This window comes from Agelaius phoeniceus, chromosome 5 (assembly GCF_051311805.1).
Source record: "Agelaius phoeniceus isolate bAgePho1 chromosome 5, bAgePho1.hap1, whole genome shotgun sequence".
Taxonomy (NCBI): Eukaryota; Metazoa; Chordata; class Aves; order Passeriformes; family Icteridae; genus Agelaius; species Agelaius phoeniceus.
The window spans coordinates 64,201,908-64,220,924 of NC_135269.1; the positions used below are offsets into that span (position 1 = coordinate 64,201,908).

General features: G+C 39.2%; 1 protein-coding gene across 9 annotated transcripts in view; it reads right to left on the reverse strand.

Moving 5' to 3' along the window:
• The window catches only part of PCLO (piccolo presynaptic cytomatrix protein), a 324,118-nt gene extending 306,307 nt beyond the window's left edge, over positions 1-17,811 (reverse strand). For 6 of the 9 annotated variants that reach the window (XM_077179155.1, XM_077179152.1, XM_077179154.1 and 3 more), the window contains exons 1-2: positions 17,329-17,809; positions 9,640-10,891 (exon numbers count right to left, since the gene is read on the reverse strand). In XM_077179155.1, the coding sequence (XP_077035270.1) occupies positions 9,640-10,891; positions 17,329-17,570 (1,494 nt within the window). In that variant the 5' untranslated portion in view covers positions 17,571-17,809. Of the gene's footprint in view, positions 1-9,639; positions 10,892-17,328 lie in introns of all 9 variants that reach the window. The other 3 variants (XM_077179158.1, XM_077179157.1, XM_077179156.1) reach the window with 2 other exon arrangements.
• Positions 17,812-19,017: the final 1,206 nt, after the last annotated feature.

Consider the following 19,017-nt stretch of genomic DNA (forward strand, 5'->3'; position numbering starts at 1 on the left):
GTGCAATTTTTTAGATTTTTTAAACAATTCTCTGTTCTACTTGCAAACGATAAAACAACTGATTGTTAAAAAGTGAAAACAACTGAAAAAAACCTGGAACACATGTTTAAACTCTGCTTTGAATTATGAAAGGAATTAAATTCAGACCTGTACAGAGGACTTGAGCAAAGATTACATTTAGCTTAACTCCCATTTTGTTTGCTTAATGATCACTTCCCTTACCTGATTTTAGATATTAGTAACATAATTTAATTAGATACATACTAATACCATTTCTGGATTAATCCTTAAGGGTTTTCTAGGGCTTAAGTGTAATCAAAGACCAGGCTGTCACAGTTGTCTGGCTTTGGCAAAGTAACTAAGATTTCCTACATTAGGGAGGTTGGCTCTGCTCTACAATGGAGAAAGACAAGATCCTGTGAGGAGTTTTTTAATGCACCTAAGCAAGGAATGGCTTTTCCCCCCATCCAAAGGATTCCTACAGATATTTGGAAAACTTGCTTTCTGTAGGGATTCACTGCTTCTGCTTCTTTTTACACTATGGCAATAACAGGTGGCTACCTGGTCTCATTCAGCTTCCAGGAAATCTAAATTTAAGTCACTATGACACCTTCAAGGCCTCAAATGAAGTAGCTGTAGAGTTGGTGGGGCTATAAAATGAGTCATTTTAATAATTCTTACATTTAAGGTATACAGATTCAAATTGCATTTTTAAGCATTTAGGTTTGTCTTCAACCTGCAGCTTGTCCAGTCTGATTCTGTTATCTACCTGGAGTACAAAAAACCATTACTTTTATGCTACAGATTTCAAAACAACCTTGTGCAGAAGACAAAACCTTAACCCATTATTTTTTTCCTTATTATTATTAAAAAATTATACACATATATACACGCATGTGCATTCTTGGTATGAAACTGAAGCCTCCAAAACCAAAACCAAATTTGCAACCCCTACAGCTGAACTCAAAAATGAAAAATGTACAAAGTTTCACTTCACTGTATTATTTTTTACATCTTTCTGGTTTAAACATAAAATTCCTCCTATGCACTTTAGTGGGAGGAATTAAGTGCCAAAATGCTCAAGTCATTATAGGTTACACACATCTTCAAACAAATGCAAAACTGCACAAACTATAGTCCTGTGATTGGAACAGCAGGAGTTCAAAATGAAATGTGCTATGTGATATAGTTTTCTATCAAACACTTGCCTGTTTTTTCTACCAGAATTACAGAGATTTTCCATGAATTTTGACAGGAATGGGCTTCCATTAAATACAGATGCTCTCACACACTATTACAGATGAAGTAAACTTAGTGCTGCTGCAGATAACTTAAATACAAATGTTTCTCTATCCTTAAAGGTGTTCCTGGGCAGAAGTTTTGTGACCTCCTAGTTTCTTTCTCCACATTTCTCATATCATTATGTGGGATTAAAAAGCAAAAGTTTCCAGAGGAGCTTTTGAGCTTTCACTGCTCCTGTCTGTGATGGAGATTCCTCTTTGATGCTGAGAAACCCAAGCTGTCTGTTTTTTACACCAATATATAGGGGTGGGAGCTGGTCTTATTTCTAGAAGAGATCTGTGAGTGATTTTCTTCATTCTGAGACCCATGTCAATAAGTGCTATAACTAGAACAGTAAACCTGACAGATTCCACGCAGGATTTTTGTTCAGATTTCAACTCCTGAGCAAAGAAAATTGCTGCTTTGTTTTCTAACTCTTGTAGAAACTATATGCCCTCAGAACAACAAAAAAGTAATTAAAATGTATTTTATATATTCATCAACCATAGCATCAACTCTTCTAGTTTGAAGCACCAAACGAATTTATTTGGTATTTTATTAACAACATCCATGGAGAATCACTTTGAAGAAAATTATAACACTACATTTCATGGATTATGAATGCATAAGGAAAGGCAAGCTAACAGTTGACACCAGTAACAAATAGCAACTATAGTTCAGTCCTTCTCCCTATCCCAAACAAAGCCAACACAGTTGAAGGCAATCCAGTGTCTATTCCTTTCTTCAAAAATGGTTGAGATTTGTTCTAACAACACAGACCCATCAAAAGCAACAGGAAAGCTGTCACCAAGTGCATTGCCTGGCCTGCTTAATTTCTATCCCTGCAGATGATGTAGGAGAGGAAGAGAATCTATCTTGATTCCATGATTCCAGAAGTACCCGAGAAATAAATTTTGACTTGCAGATTGCACACATTTCATACAAAAATTACTAGCACAAAGTATGAATGTGGCCCTCAGAAGCCATGTTAGCAGTCCTTTTGCAGAGCAGAGCTGCACTCCAAGTGTATGGGTCTCACTCTCATTTAGAACAGTCATTTGCTGCTATAAAAAGGAACTTAAAACGTACATAAAATATTAACATCCCTTTACATTACCACAGGTATGTAAAATGGACTTTGCTGGCACTGCTCAGCTCCAAAGCTTTATTGACAAAATCAGCTTCTAGTTTGAAAACACATTAACTCATTTGGTCCCTGACAGTTTTAAAGAGCAGTGAGGAATCCAGATTTGCCTCTTAGCCAACATTTTTGCCAAGATGATGAGAGAAATATGAAAAATAAAGTGCTCAGGCACATGATTTTATGCAGCTTCATGCAGTGTGGTGGAATACTCTAAGACAAGAAGCTAAATCAGAAAAAACCCTGTTATGAAAAAAAAAAACTATCACAAACCAAATTAAATTGGTACATCAATATACAAGTTAAAATGTCTTCTAAAGAAGCTTGTGCAATCCTGGAGACAAAGTTTTTTTCTTCTAGACCATTCTTTTATGAATAAGTTCTCAGCTGTTCAAAGTAATTACACCAAACCAAACATTTAACAATTGTACACAGTATGCAACTGATCCTCATTTCAGGCAAATACATCATCACTACAAAATACATATTTACCTTCCTTTCAGATATATGATGAGTTTGCCAGGGAACACTGACTCAAGATGCTCACAAACATGACACTAGATTCTAGTCAGCAGCATGGTCCATGGGATCCTTCCACAAACCACAGCAATGGTTACAAGCTCTGTAGCTTGGTGCTAAACCAATGCTGGTAAAAACTTTTTAAATAGACATATTGCAAAACCATTGTTAAATGTTACTTACTGTTCTAAAGCTACTGAACACTACAGAATTAATTATATTATGCAGTTATCACAATCTTAAAACATATTCCACTACTCTACTTAAATTACCAATATGAAAATCTATAGTTTGCATGTGAATTATGAATGTTTGGGGAACTATTATTTTATAGCTTACATAATTAGAATCATAAAGCAGAATAATGAACACAACCTTTTGAATTTTTTTTTATCAGTATCTCAGGATATCTAGAAACTAGTTATTTTATAGTTAAGGATTTGATTAAGCTGCCTCATGCACATAGCAAGGAAAAAGACATTTAAATACAGCTGCATCATGCAGTAATGCAACAAATGCTCATTGCTTTAATCAACTACACTGAGATTTGATATGCCAGAAACACATGAATGACTGACAAAAAAATCCGACTTCACATCAAGAGAGTGGCAAAGAAAAGGTTAACAAAGTTCATCTGTGCTGCACTGAGCGAATCAGGAGAAGGATTAAGCTGTCTGGTGAGAGCAGGGCTGGGCTGTGCTGCCTGCCCAGTGGCTGCCCAGCAAACACCATCCCACATCACATGGCCTCACATAGTAGTAAATTACAGTTGCTGAGCAACAGCAATACTGGCACAGATGGCTGACTGCAGTTGACATCTTTAGCTATGCAGATTAATTTATTATTTACTTGTGTTAAAAACTGTACAGGCCAGCTTTCTGGACTAATGAGAAAACACTCCAACATATTGTAGAATATTGCTCAATTAAATTATTGGGACACTATTCCCCATACAGAGGGGTTTTGCCTCTATGTTCTGCCCCTTATGTAAAGAGAAAAAAAAAAAAAAAAAAAAAAAAAAGAAAAAACCACAAGGCATCACTGCTATTTCTACATCTAATCCTTGAAGTAAAGCAGAACTGTGGGCACACAGCCTTCCTCTAAGACAGAAACAATGTGGGAGTTTGTTTAAGAATATTCCATGGAGAGAAACAGTATCCTGTACGTCCATAACCCTTCTACTTGAGGATCTTTACAATTTTCCCCAATGTCTGTGCAGAATTTGTGGCTAGGGGCAGAACTATAGGAACTACACTAACTTCATTTCACCACAAAAATTGTGAATAATCCCCATTTGCATAGAAATTGCAGTGTTAGTAACACTGGAAGATCCCAAGTACTCTTTGTACTACAGCATATATTTCACACTTTTATGGCTTTTAAATGGCAACTAAACAAGTCTTGTTTACATCTGCTCTCTGATCAGTTTGAACCTAGACTAAAGTACATCAGTTTTACACAACTCTTCTCACTTCATTTCAACACAGTTAAGAGCTGGCATTTAAATAACTACTTTGAAAAATGTTTCAAAGTCTTGGGATTTGCTGGAGTTTTTTAAACTCATTTCTATACAACTTATGATGGCTATAACAGCTGATAATTAGATTTAGGTCTTTGATTTTTTTTTTTTATTTTTTTCTGCTTTACTTATATAACACTTTTATCCACCCCACCAAGTTCACATAGGGTCTACAAACTCAAAGCTATTTTCCCTGATATCAAAACACTTAAGACTTTATTTCATGTCACTACCCACAGTGATGGCAGCTTTATTCTTGTTTATATATCATTTCCAGTCCAACTTCCATTTTGGTTCCCATGTACTATTATAAAACAGCAGGGTCTAGACTGCAAACCACAGGGAATACTTCAATGAACAGCTTCCTTTACTATCATGTAATCAACAAAGATTTAATAGAGTAATTTCTATTAATTTTATTGCAAGTATAAGCATAACTTACCTGAATTCACAAGATTTATACTCATCTTCCTTATTTTAAATTATTATATATTGTTCTCCCTATACAACCTAATAATAATGAAAATAACAAAAATTAATGCCTTGCTGACTGTTTAAATTCTGTTTAGTTATTGATCCTACTTCATGCCCAAGTATTTTTAGGAGATTTAGAGCTGCAGGATTTTAATAAAAGCAAATACAAATACCAAAAAATAATTATGAAGATTTGAACTAAAATATTATATTTTTAAATCAAATCTTGTGATATGATTGTAAAATTAAAGAGAGGCAGAAAGAAAGCAAAAAAATAAAAAATCAAGGCAATAATATGTAGTACAATTGATATGGAAAATTTCTATCTATAAAAAAAAAGTTCAGAAATAGACATGCCCTCCCCCACAAAAATCTTCAATAACAAAAAATAAAATATTTCAGACAGAGTTAAAATTTTTTCATATTGAATTGAAAAAATAAATGTGCAATCCAGTAAAAAGTTCTACTTGATCAGAAACCATACACTCCACTTTAAGATAGTCAACTGTTTGGGGTTTCTGATTCCTCCTACTGGAATTTTTATCCCTCCTCTTTTTTCCAATAAATTAGCTTTGGTACAGACACATTGTTTGGAAAAAAAAATCAGAAACCATAAAATATTTTTAAGAATTCACTTTATCTCTGCCCAGAAGAACTTTTGGCAAGTAAACAAATCCTGTATCAATACACAGCTTCCCATTATTTGAATGTACAATTTTCATTAAGTACCTATCTATAAAATTATACCTGGCCTCAAGATTAATTTCAAATGTTCTCTTTAAAGAACGGCACAATAATGGATGAAATGTGATCTAATGTATATAAAATTCATGTAGAATAATCCCTCCTCAAACACCCCCAAGAAGACAGGCATCCACATGTGCACAAACACACATCCAGGAGCAGAGCCCACACACAGCCAAGGGTCCAACATTAACAGCTCTAACACTCCACTCCATCATCAGCTTTACAGATGACATCATAAAGAATGTAAGGATTCTATGATTACCCTTTAAACCCTTGCCCAGTCAGTTTTGCATGCATCTTCCAATAACTAGTTCACAGGGAATGAAAATTTACTCCAGCTGCTGAGCATATGCGCTAATTTAGATTTAACTATAGCAGTTTGTGCTTTTTGCCTTTTTCCCTCAAGATGCCTTTGTTCATTTTCAGAAAGCCTACTCCTACTTGAATGCTCTAATGGGCTGAATCTTTTTCTGGGAAGTGCTGCTTTCTGTTGCTAATGGCTCATGGGAGTGGGTTTGGGAAAATGAAATGGTAAAAAAATTAGAAAAATAAGTCACCACGTAGTAAAAGATACACTTCCTACAAGGTTCTGATGTACATGAAAGGCAAATGGAATAGAGTACCAGTCCTCAAACCTGCTTATATAATTTTTTCCATTACTTTATGCAACTGTTGCTAGGCAGTCATGTGCCATGGTGATGAGTGAAGTATGAATACCTAGACAGATTAGAGAGACATATGTTACTGAACACTTATGTATGATGCCTTTTCTCTCCAGACTGCTGTACAAAAGCAAGACACCAACTATCCTTCTTCCCCAAGAGGACTGCAGTGTCAGATGGTTCAGAGAAACAGTTCAAGGGGTCTGACCTTGTGGCAATACAGGTATCACTTTCTGCTCTTAGTTAGAGTTCTCTCTAGTGAGTTAAAACAGACAGAGTGCATGTACTACTGAATTTTAAATAAAGGTTTAAATTAATAAAATGAATTAAAATTTTTTATCTGCATTTTATAATGGCTTTACAATGTATGCAATCTACTTCCTAAGCCAGTTTTTAAATCTTGTAAAATTCTTTTCAGGATCAGCTAGAAATATAGAACACAGAAATTTAGAAAGATCTACATTGGAAAAATTATTCACTTGATTAGTTTTGGAGACTGAGCTACCTTGTAAGAAACTTGTAAGGAGGCTGTCTTAGGAAAGCAATTCCAGCAGCTGCACAAAGGGAAAATTTTAGAGAACAAAAGTCAATTTTTTTCTAAATAAATGCCTTCCATTCCCCACATCCAATTTGAAATTATTGCTTCCCCATAAGTAATGTGTTTAACATAAGCAATAAAATCAGTAGTTATACAGGATGTGGGAAAAGCACAATGTAGAATTCCAGAATAATGAAGCCTGACAAACAAATATCAGGGAACGCTAAAGTAAAACAGTAAAGTCAGTAGGTGCATGGGTAAGACACAGAATTTTGGTCAATAATACTTCAGGAGAAGTTAAAATACAAGAAGTGAAAAGGAAAAAATTGCACCATAAGTAAGAAAACTGACAGCCAAGTCACAAATCATGATCTTCCTGATAGTTGGGAAGAAGTGGGTAAAGTACTGTAAAAGGAATCAGGAACTTTTGTTAATAAGCTAAATACTTAAAGGAAACAGAAAGTAGAATGAAAATTTGATAATAACTCAAGTGAGAATCTTGGCAGCTGAAATAAGTGAATTTTTTGTCTGTGCCAGAGCAGGTTCTATTGACTTTGATCCCAACGTTCAGTAATAAAGTCAGGTGTGATTTTTGTCACACTTCAATGGCAGACTGGAGCAGGACACCCACAATGAAGTTTCAGCAAGACAGCTGGTGGTGCAAAGCTGAGCAAATGAGAAAAGCCTGAGTGGGAGTCAGGAGATTGGAACTAATAGCTGAATAAATTAGATGTCCAATACCTTCATTTTCTGAAATGATTTTTTCATGAAATAAATGCATATCCTGTGTTTATTTCAATGTCTAATATGAAATTCAAATTTGCTTTTACATATGTATGCAATCAGTTAGTCTTAAATGCAGCTGTATTTATTGTCTAAAAGTCCTGAATTTCACACTTACTGAGTACCCACTTCAAAAACTAGTAGTTATTCACAGAATTTCCAAATACTTGGAAATCTTCTTACATAAACTCTCTCTCAAAACCTGTTTCATTTGAACACACCAAAGGTGTTCACCAATTCCATAGGAAATATGGAGCTTTTAAAGGAAGACAAACTTGGGGCTTCAAGAGACTCCAAGAGCACACTACAGACATGAACAACTCAGCACTCACAAATAAATGTAAGAAGTTCTGGCCTAAAAACATTGGTAGAATTTGAAGACAAAGGTTTGCAATAAAACTTCCTTGTTGACTTTAATATTAATATGTTACACTTCTTGCCTGTTATGCATCTTTTTTTCACACTAACAGTCCAGAATGACCTTTCCTCATGTAGACCCTGAAATATTGACACCTGGTTAGTTGCAGATGCTCTGAAGTTTCTACACGCAGATGTTCAGGTCACTCCTTTTCCAGTCCAGCCTTCAGTGCCAGCTATCTCAATCCTCAGTTTCCCTAAACTCAAAGAAGACATTAACAATCCTAAACCAAGTAAAGTGCTATCAGTGGTTACTGCTATTACTCTTTCAGTCTTAAATTTGCAATTTTAACAAAAAAAACCAAAAATATCATATTGCTGGATGCAAAAAATCTGCTGTTTGTTACCGGTAGCCACAAATAAATGTGCTGGAAAGAAAACCAGCTGCTAATAATGTCCTTAAATCACTGTGATACTGAGTACACAGGTTGCCCAGAAAGGCTGTCAGGCCTCCATCCTTAAAGATATTCAACACTGGCTAAACCTGCTTTAGGTGACACTACTTTGAGCAGAAGTTAGACTACACCATATCCAGAGAAACTTTCCAGAAATTCTTTGATTTAATTTTAAATATACAGGTATTATTTATTAGGTTCAAAATACAGTAGTAGTCTGTACTTCTTCCTTTGTTCATCTCAGATCAGCTAAATTAATACCACAACAAGACAAAAAAAAAAAATTTCTAAATATCCCTTCTGATTATCACTAGTTAGCCTTTGGTGCCAGGTCCATTCTGTTTGAATTTCCATAAATTGGTAAAAGTGTTGTTACTGAAAACAAACTCCAGCTACTTTGCAAATTTAAAAGTAGCATATCAGGATGTACAAGAAGCTGAGCAAACAATCACATAAAGCATTATTCCCATGCAGAGCAATAAAGGATATGTATAAGCAATAAATCAAGCTACTACAAACATCAGGTTAAAATAAATTCATCTGTAGTCCTAATATTGTTTTCTATTCCATTTTTATGTTATAGAATTACAGCAAGAATGGTAATCAAGGTTAGAAATAGTCCACAGGGATCTTAACATCCCACAAGAATGAAATAACCCACGTAGCACCAAGGCAAACTCATGACTCAGGCTTTCAACTAACACAACTGAACACTGGCCCAGTTGTAAAGCAAATCCACTCCATATCCTTTCCTCAGCCACACACTGGAGCTATGAAGACTGCTTTTTTTTTTTTTTTTTAATTAGTTCTTATAGCAGAAAGGTTATTTATCTATAAATGTATTTGCACATGAGTACTGTGGTCAGATTATAAACATAGACAGCAGGTGATTAAAAACAATCTAAATGAGACAAAAGTCACACTAGGTTCTCTCCTTTTTTTATATAAAGAGATGAGAACACATTTCTAAATCTATATGAGCAGAGAACCATTACCTTTTTCCTCCAGTTTCACCCTGTTTTACTCATAAGCAGTTATCTGAAATAGCATTTTTTTTACTGAACTTGTTAAATTATCACAGTGGTATATGTAGTACATGTGATGTTTCAACACAGCAAAGGCAAACTGAATTCTTAGTGAACATCAGTTTGAAAATTACTCACCTCTGTGATATGAGGATTAGGATTGAATCCACACAGGCTGCAGACTACAGTGTGACACTGGGTGCACGTGTTGTAGTTGGCCTTTTCAGGAGTGTGCAGCAGCAGCTCGGTGGTTGTACAAAGAGGGCAGAAGGTTTTCTTTGGGGCAGACTCAGTGGGTTGACTTGCACCAGCTTGCATTTGCTGTGGGGGCTTTTCAGGCCCTGGTTGCTGGCCAGGGGGTTTTGTAGGTCCTGCTTGTTGTGCTGGGGCTTTTGTGGGCCCTGCAGTCTGAGAAGGTGGTTTCGTAGGCCCTGCCTGGGGTGGCACTTGTTTTACAAGCCCTGTTTGCTGCGGAGGTGGCTTCCCAGATCCAGGCTGAGGTGGCTGTTTTGCAGGTCCTGTTTGCTGAGCAGATGGCTTTTCAGGTCCAGGCTGCTGAGAAGGCTGTTTGGGAGGCCCTGTCTGCTGGGGAGATGGCTTGACAGGCCCTCCTTGCCGTGCAGGCTGCTGCGATGGTTGTTTGGCAGGTCCTGGCTGCTGCGATGATGGTTTTGTGGGAGGCGCTGTTTGGGACGTCGCTTTAGTGCTGTCTGGTTGCTGTGGGGATGGTTTTGCTGGGCCTGATGAAGGTTTTGCAGGAGTTTGCTGTTGAATGGGTTTTGTTGGTTCTGATGGTTGTGGCTGAGATTTCTGTGGTCCTCTCGGCTGGGGTGGTTGTTTTGCTTGCTCTTGCTTAGCATCTGCTGGTTGGCCATGGCCTGGTTTCTGAACTTGCTTTGGTCCCCCAGGCTGCTGCTGCAGCGCTGGCTTGGAAGACTCAGTTTGTTGGACAGTAGGTCTGGCAGGTCCTTGTTGTTGAACAGCTGGCTTTGGAGACTGTGGTTGAGTTGGATGTTTTGCAGGACTCCTCTGCTCCTCAGGTTTCCCTTGCTCTTTTGGGGCAGCTTTTTGTTTCCTACCGGCTTCTTCATGAGTTGTATCTGAATCCGATATCAAATCAAAAGGATTGAATTTGTTCACAACTGAAGTGACTGCACTCAATGGATTGGCTTCTGAGAGAAAACTGGGCATCATACTTGGCTTCTGATCTTCTTTAAAATCAGTCCTGGACTTTGATTCCCGTAGACTGAGAGTAGAAGGGCTCCGTCCAGGTGCCCGTTGTTCTGTCTTCAGCGCATCTACTGTTCTGCTTTTACTTAAACCTGGTGGTCCTGGATCTGGAGGCTTACCTGGTTGTCTGGGATGGCGGCTTGTATCAAGTTCAGGATGTCTGCAAAGAGAAAATGTAATAAGATTAAAATAATGCATGACAGAATAAAAATTGGATAAAATAAGATGTATCAGTAGCCCTGGAATTGCACCAGTAGTGCTGTGAAGTTTCTCAGTGCCTAAGCATTTTCAAGACCAAGGCATATAACAAGGTGCATGTAAAAAGTATTTAAATAATCACTATTCTTTAAAGGCTGATACAGGTATTCAGTCATAGATTGTTTTATTCTTTAGAAAATAATTTAATACAACAATATTTAACCAGATATCCTTTTTTTCAGAATTCCGAAGAGATCAAAGCTAGAACTTCCTATTATACTGATATACAAATTATTAACTCTCCACCCTGCTCTTCAGGATATAAAAAACAGGGAGACAGAGGTGTCAAAATTAGCAGATCAAAGTAGAGCCATACAAAAAAAAAAAAAATAAAAGCACAATGCAATATGCTTCTGTACTTATTTTTTGGATACTTGTACAAAATTTGGATATATTTACAATTCAATATGCAGCAGTGATTTAAACTCTGAAAACTCATGTACGTTAAAGAGTATTCTTCTTTGCAAAAGTATTCTTCTTCTTTGTAAAGTTTTTATTTTGGCACCCATCTGCTCACAAATCAGAAGAGCTCTCCATTAAATAAAACAGATTTCAGTTCAGAGTTAGCCTGAACCTTCTTTTTTCCTTCTTTGCAAATAGCTACCATACTCCTTCTCAACATCATCTGAACAAGTCACACTGACCAGTATTAAAAAGAACTCCACCACATTACATTAGATAATTGGGAAAAATCCATGCAAATCCAATATTTTGCTGTAGGTTCATACAGGAGAAAATGAAACTAAGAATGTAGGAACCCAAATCAAGATCATGGCTTTAAATATGGCACAGTATTTCACTTGTTGCTGTACTTGGCTGTAGCACAGGAAATAATATTGTTGCTGAACAATATAATAATATTGTTGCATTGGTGCTAATGCTCAGGGCTGTAATAAAATATTCTATTCAGTGCTACCACACAGCTTCTGCTGGAAGATAGGGGGTTCTCTTCAGTGTCACAGAAATGTTGTAAATATAAAATTTTCTCTTTTTTACTTAGAGAGAATCAGTCAGCTGTGATCCTAGTTTGCCAGACAGGACATTTTTTCTTGGGTATTCATGAGCAAAAGAAACAATCATTTATTAGATTTAACTGCATTCCTTGACTAATAAATAAATGCACAATTTAAAGAGTTTTTTTCAGAAGTCTGCAGAACCATCTACAGTAGCCACATTAAAATATATATTTTAGATTGTTAATGTCACCATGAGTTTAGCAGTATTTCTGATTAGCATTTAGTTTCCATTACATGGCTAGCAATGGCAATACAAAAGGACAAAGCTTAATGGTAAACTTTTCTGTGTAATTCTCACAATGCAGGACTTCTCATAATCTTGTATCTGACTTTTTCTGTTAATTAAAAATTTCCTCAAGCAATACTTGTTAAGGACAAACTATTCCCAGCCTTCCACAATTCCATTTATCCTTTCTCATTCCTGTAGACTTATTGACCACAATATTTGGAAGCTTATGACCCTAATGTGCGACCCACTGAAGTGAGCAGGTGTTTTTCCACTGGCATCAGTCAACATTGATTAATTCATAAAGAGGATAGTTCAGAAAAGCCCAAAGATAATCTAATTCTTTCAAATATTTGGCATTTTTCCTTATTAAAAGAGCAGTTTTATACTGTTGAGTCTTAACCTTTTTGTTAGGTTTGGGATTAAATATGTTAGATGGTATTTTTTTGTTTGGACTTAGATGTTTATTAGTTTTTATTTATGTTACAGTTTTACAAACTGTGAGTTTTACAGTATTTTACTGTAACAAACTAAAAAAAATGGAACCATATCTCTTTCTCTATAAGGTTCCTTAAGGATAAACTCTTTAATTAAGAAATGACAAATTATTTTTATTTTTTACTCAATAACTATCTGTGGCTTGCAATGCAGATTTTTTTATCTAATTATATAATATTACTCAAACTTATGAAGAAGAAGGTGAAGAAGGACAGGCTTCTGCTCTGAAACCTTTACTTTGTTTTATATATATCACTATATTCTAAACGTTTAAAGTTTTCTACTTTGTGATATTATACACTTCTATTCAAACTACACACTCATAATCCTAGTTCTATTATTTCATTTTGGAAGTTTTCTCTATGGCCTCAGGTCAAATGTAGTGTTTTCTTGAGGGTCAGTGCCTGTCAGCACAGAAAGTCAAAAATTCCCAGTAACCAGGGTTCCAACATTATACTCTGATTAGCAAGGTAGGTCTACCTGCAGTTCTGTTTCTCATTATTTAGATAAGCACTCTAGGTTTATCTGAAGAGACACTACTTACCATACAAAAACATTTCAACTAGTCTATTAGCCACTAGCCTATCTTAACTAGTCTATTAGCCGGGTACACCTCCAGCATTCATGATTGTAAATGTTCAAACTCTTAGAAGGCTTCATTCAACAATGATAAGACTGAAAAGGGAGTGGGGAAGAAAAAAACAACGGTGCTATTGAAATTCAAGTCCAGAAATTGGATAACATGCCCATTCCCAAACGTTACAATGTGAAGTTAGAACAGAAGGGGGGGGGGAGGGGGGGGGGGAGGGGGGAATCCCAAACAAAAACCAAAGCAAAAAAAACCCAACGGTTTTTAAAAATTCAACTTGGAAATTAGCAAGAAAAATAACTGGATTGAAGTGGAATTCTGCTCCAGCTTGCATTTTTATCAAACAATGTGTTCCATAAATTTCCACCTGATCAGCTATCAGGCTTTGAAATGAGATTAAAACCCATGAATCTAGGAAATAAACTCAGGTGATTCTCTTCAAGGCTATTGGTATATTCTGAAGAGCAGACTTGTCTTGCCTTTGTACATACCAATGTTTCTAAGCAATGGAGACAGCGCGTGATTAACTAGTGGAAGAAAAAGCCTTGAAAGGACAAGCTTCTTGAGAAGTGTTACTTCTGTCAAAAGCCAGGACTTGTTCCATTTAGTTTGAGGTACCTGAGAGTTGAAGTCTTTTCTACAATCATTTTACAACCAACTACAAACTGATATTGAAAAATTTTAATTGAACTGGAGAATCAGAAACCTCAAACTAAATCTTGACAAGAATTTTCTAGCTTTCAAATCTTTTGAATCACAAAAAAACCTTCAAACCAGACCCAACATACAAAATAATTTAGTTCTTCCTCACATAATGCTTTTCTTTGTGCTGTTGTGTTTCCTCTCACTGTGGTGTTAACTCATGGAACTCATCTCTACTCATTTACATATTAGAGCCCAATCAAAGCTTACTTTGGAGTAAGCAGAGATTTAACAAAAGGACTATTGGTCCAGTTCTTCAGTTCCATAACTACAAGCACCTGTTAAGAAGGCATGTCTTTTCCCCATTCATCAGTATTAATAGTTTCAAAGACAAATGCAGTAACAATGCAACTCAAAGGTAGTTAATTTTTTTCATATCTGCAGAAAATATATGTATGAATTTATGCATCCTCCAGTGGCTAACTTTTCTTAAAAATATATTTCTTCTAGAAAATATACCATAAATATACTTCAGAAGTGCAACACTTAGCGAGACTTCTTAGCATTTCTTATCAAAATGCAGCAAAATTTATTTTATTTATATCTATTGTGACCAACTTATTGAACTGGGAAAAAAAAATGACCAAAAAGCCCAAGCAGTTGTATTAGATGGTCATATATTCAGCTGGCCATCTAATCCTTTCAGATATAGTGTAATTCCTCAGGAAGTGAACACTGGCACAGTTACAGAGTCATTTGATGAAGCTAGAACGAATGGAACTTGCTTACAAATTGACTCTGCTTGTTTCAGAGAAATTTCCCAACCATGAATTTTCTGAAGACAGATAATTGAAATTGGATAGAAAGATTTCCACAGATCCTAAACATCTCACTGGAACCTGAGAATGAAACTCTCATTTTTTTTTATTTTTTTTAATAATAGGACAATTATTAGACAGTTCACTTTAGGTGCTCTAGATCTAAATGCATTTATTGCAATTCACAAGACTTCAAAGCTCAAAGCCTACAGAAGTTCTAGAATGTACAGCATTCATTTTAAGGTGGTAAAGGTGCAACTATATTACCTGGCACATATATTACTTACTATTAAAAAGCCTGTTTTTGCAAAAAATATTACCTTAGGATACCAGCAATAATAAGGAATTTGTACACTTTAGGGTTATTTTGGGAGCAGGAATGGGAGCATTTAGAATAGAAAATAATTATTAGACTCTAATGTTATAATGGAAATCACAAAGGAAGAAACCATTTAATATGTTAAAAATTAACAGATGCTACAATAATGACACTGCCAAAATGCAAAGCTATATGGACTGAAAGCCAGAATTCCTCTTTTGATCACACTCCGTCACTTAACATTTGGACTGGAAAGAAAAAAAGAAAAAAAAACCTAAAAGTTCCAGTTTTAGTCTGGAAGAGGGTGATCTGTAATCCTTAGGAGAGGCTTACTCCAAGGGTTTTATTTGTATCAGGTTCTTGATAATTACTGCAAACATTCTTGGTAGCTCTCAACAGCAAAGAAAGTAAACAGCAAGAGGAGAAAATAAAGCCACAAACCAAGAGACAAGACAAGTAGTAACTTCATTACAGTGGAGAGGCATGAAGATACTATGATGGGAACTGCTATAATAGTCAAAGCTGACATTCTGACGCAAGGTAAAAGGCTGTAATTCACAAATTTAGAGTCCTCTTACTTTAAATAGAGGGTGGAAGTATGGTATGCTAACAAGATCAAAGTAGCTTCTGATATAAATATGTTTGTAGGAAAGCAGACATTTATAAATGCACATATATTCACATTGCAATGAGTTCAGTCTATTCTAATGACTTCCAAGAACATTTATCTTTATTTTTTCATGGTATTGTTGCAGTAAAAAGTAAGTTTCAAAGTACTTGTGTCTTTGTTTATAGACAATTATACAAAAGGGAATTTTGAACTTAGTTTCATGGAACTAAAGAATATTTCTTTTTCTCATTAATGGTCCTCATTAACAACAGAGGCTGTGCAGAGATCTAAATTGAATGGAAATTTTTATTTTACACACAGTGCTAATGCCTGATCAATAATTAAGCAAGACATGAAATAGGAAGATTTGACTTCCAGTTTCAAAAAATGGAGACCATCATCTCAGGTATAATCTTAGTGACTCCAATAATTGCCCAAGAATTAATTTAGTCCCACCCTCCTTGCCTCTCTTCTAGAATTCACTTATATAAACCTGACATTATATAAACTGAATATGCATGTATGGTGGGGTGAGGTCAATGCACCGTGAAACACTCGAGGAGGCTCCTTTCAGCTTCCTCCTTCAAGACAAACAACACACCCAGCCCCGGAGTCGGAGAGCAACAGAGGCGCCGGCCTCGGGTGACGGGCTGGGCCAGGAGGGGTTCGGGACCGAGGACAGCGGCACGGGGCCGGGCCAGGAGGGGTTCGGGACCGAGGACAGCGGCACGGGGCCGGGCCAGGAGGGGTTCGGGACCGAGGACAGCGGCAGGGGGCCGGGCAGGGCCGTGGTTCAGCACCACGGACAGCGGCAGCCCCGAGGAGCCGGGCGGGGAGCGGGCTTGTTGCACGTCGGGCCGAGAATTCGCTGAGGGGCAGGCAAAGAACGGGGAAGGAAATTACACCAGCCTTCGCAAAAGCACAATGAGGTAAAGTCATGACTCTCCAGAACGCTGAATACCGTGGCAAGCAATTTAATCTATTTAGCCTCTCCCCTTCCAACTAATAAAGGGAGGAAAGAAAAAAAAAAAGAAAAAAAGAAAAAAAAGGGTGAAAAAATAGACTGAAACAGACCTCCTCAATCCATGACTATTTAATGAAGCCGAATGATAGTTGTAGAGGTTCAGAATTGGCAGAGTAACGGCCAGCAAATGTATTATGCCCAAAAGCCTTGGAAGATTCAACAAGATTCTCTCTCCAGACGCTTGCAGAACCCATCCGCTTCCCTGGCTGCTACCAGAGCTGTGGGGCATCCAGCCCCGTAAAGCACACACCCGCACACAGAAAACCACAACGGTGTCTGCACATCTCTCCCCGCCCCGACACACAAACTGCCCGTGCTCCAGATCAGTGCAAGGCAGGAAAGGAGGGCGCAGCCCACGGAACCGGGCACCGCCGCTATTATCAGAGACCGCTGTAGTGGGGAGAGCCAGAGGGTGCAGGCTCCGTCCTGGTGCCCGCGCCCGTGCGGCCACCCCTTCCCTCCCTCTGCTAGCAAAATGGAACGCCGGCTCCGGGTGCAGCGGGCCCAGCTCGAATTGCGACTCGCCCCCCGCCCCACCGCGAGGAGACGGAGAAGGGGGAAGGGAGGAGCGGGAGAAGGGAGATTTTCCGTGCATGCCTTTGCATGGGAGGCGGCTCCGCGCCGGCGAGGTTCCCTCTGGGCAGCCCCTGCGCCCTTGACATGACAGCGGCGATCTGCCTCCTCTCCTCCTCGCTCAGCTGGCTCAGGTCCGCCTCCACCCCGGCCGGGACCAGGCTCTGCAAGGGGGCCGCGGAGCCGCCGCCATCCCCGGCTGCCGCCGCCCCTTCGGGGAAGGCGCCCAGCCCTTCGCCTCCTTCCAGGCTCGCCTCGTTGCCCATGGCCGCCGCGGCTCGCCGCCTCTCCCGTCGGGCGCAGACCGGGCTGGGGGGCGGCTCGCAGCCCCGCTCCCCCGCGGGCAATCAATCAGGGCTCGGCGGCCGCCACCACGGCCCCGCGCGGCGGCAGCGCCGGGGCCGGGCTGGGGCTCGCTGGCTGCCGCCGCGGCTGCCGGGGGAGTGCGGCGGTGCCGCCCGCCGTGCTCCGCCACCCCGCGCAGCGCAGCGCATGCTCCGGGCGGGCGGCTCCCCCCGCGCTCCGGGCCCGCCCCGCGCCCCGGCCTTTAAAGGCACCGCCGCCCCCGCCCCGCGCACCCTCCGCATCGTGAGGGACCGAGCGGGGACCCGCGGCCATCCTGCGGGCGCTGCTGCCTCCCGCTCGCCTCCCTCTGCGTACGAGGATGTGCAGTTAAAGCCTGAAGAAGCCTCGCTTGCCCGAAGCGAAGTAAGAGGGACTGGAAGACGCGTCTGGAGGACACCCCCTCCAAGCAACCCCTTCAGAGTAGAGTCAATGAGGTCGGATTGCTCCGTGCCCTGAACAGCAGAGTTTTGAATGTCCCTGTGGATAGAGATTTTACAGCTTGTCTCGGTCTGTGTTTCAGTACTGGACTACCATCGTGATGGCTGTCTCCACCATATCAGTGTTATTCCAGGACCAATCAGCCCCAAACTGGACACTGTACTCCTAATGCAGTTTCACAACTGCTGAATATATCGAGAAGAATAACTTTTTCCAATCTTCTGGCCACACTTGAGGTAGCAGAGGTCTGTCTGCCTCTGTCATTCTTCATCACATAATGCTGGAATGCATTTCACCTGGATGTTTGCTGCAAAGCTGCTTTTGGGACAACCTATCCTGGTGCAAGGAATTATTCCTTCCCAGATACAGAACTCTTTGCTTACCATTCTTCAACTTCAAGGCGTTCCTGCCAGCTCATCCTCCCACCTGGATGGAGTAGAGTGGCCCTGCTCTTTAGTGTATCTACTGCTCTCCCAGCTGAGATTTGCAGAGAATGTATTCCATGCCTTGCTCACATCAGTAGCAGACACATCGCATACCATTAGTCAGAAAGATACGAATAGTAACATGCCAGCAGTTGGACGTGATGCAAATAACCAGAGCTGGTTTGAGCACAACAGTTCAGTCTATTTTTCATCCACTGTACAGGTCTCCCTGATTTGGCTATAGGGATGTTATAGTTGATCATGCTGAAAGCCTGATGGAGTGATTTGCCTGAGGTTAAACACATGCTGTTTTTAATAACCTTCCTGTCTTTTGTCTGCTTGGGCATGGCTTCTAAGAGGACTTGCTCTGTAACTTTCCCAGGAAGGGTACTGGCTACATTTGTCAAACTGCCTGGTAGCTCTCTTGTGGGTCTCCTTTTTGAAGATGGGTACAGTGCTTGCTTTTTCCTGGTCATTAGGAAACATCCCAGTGACTTTCTGAAGA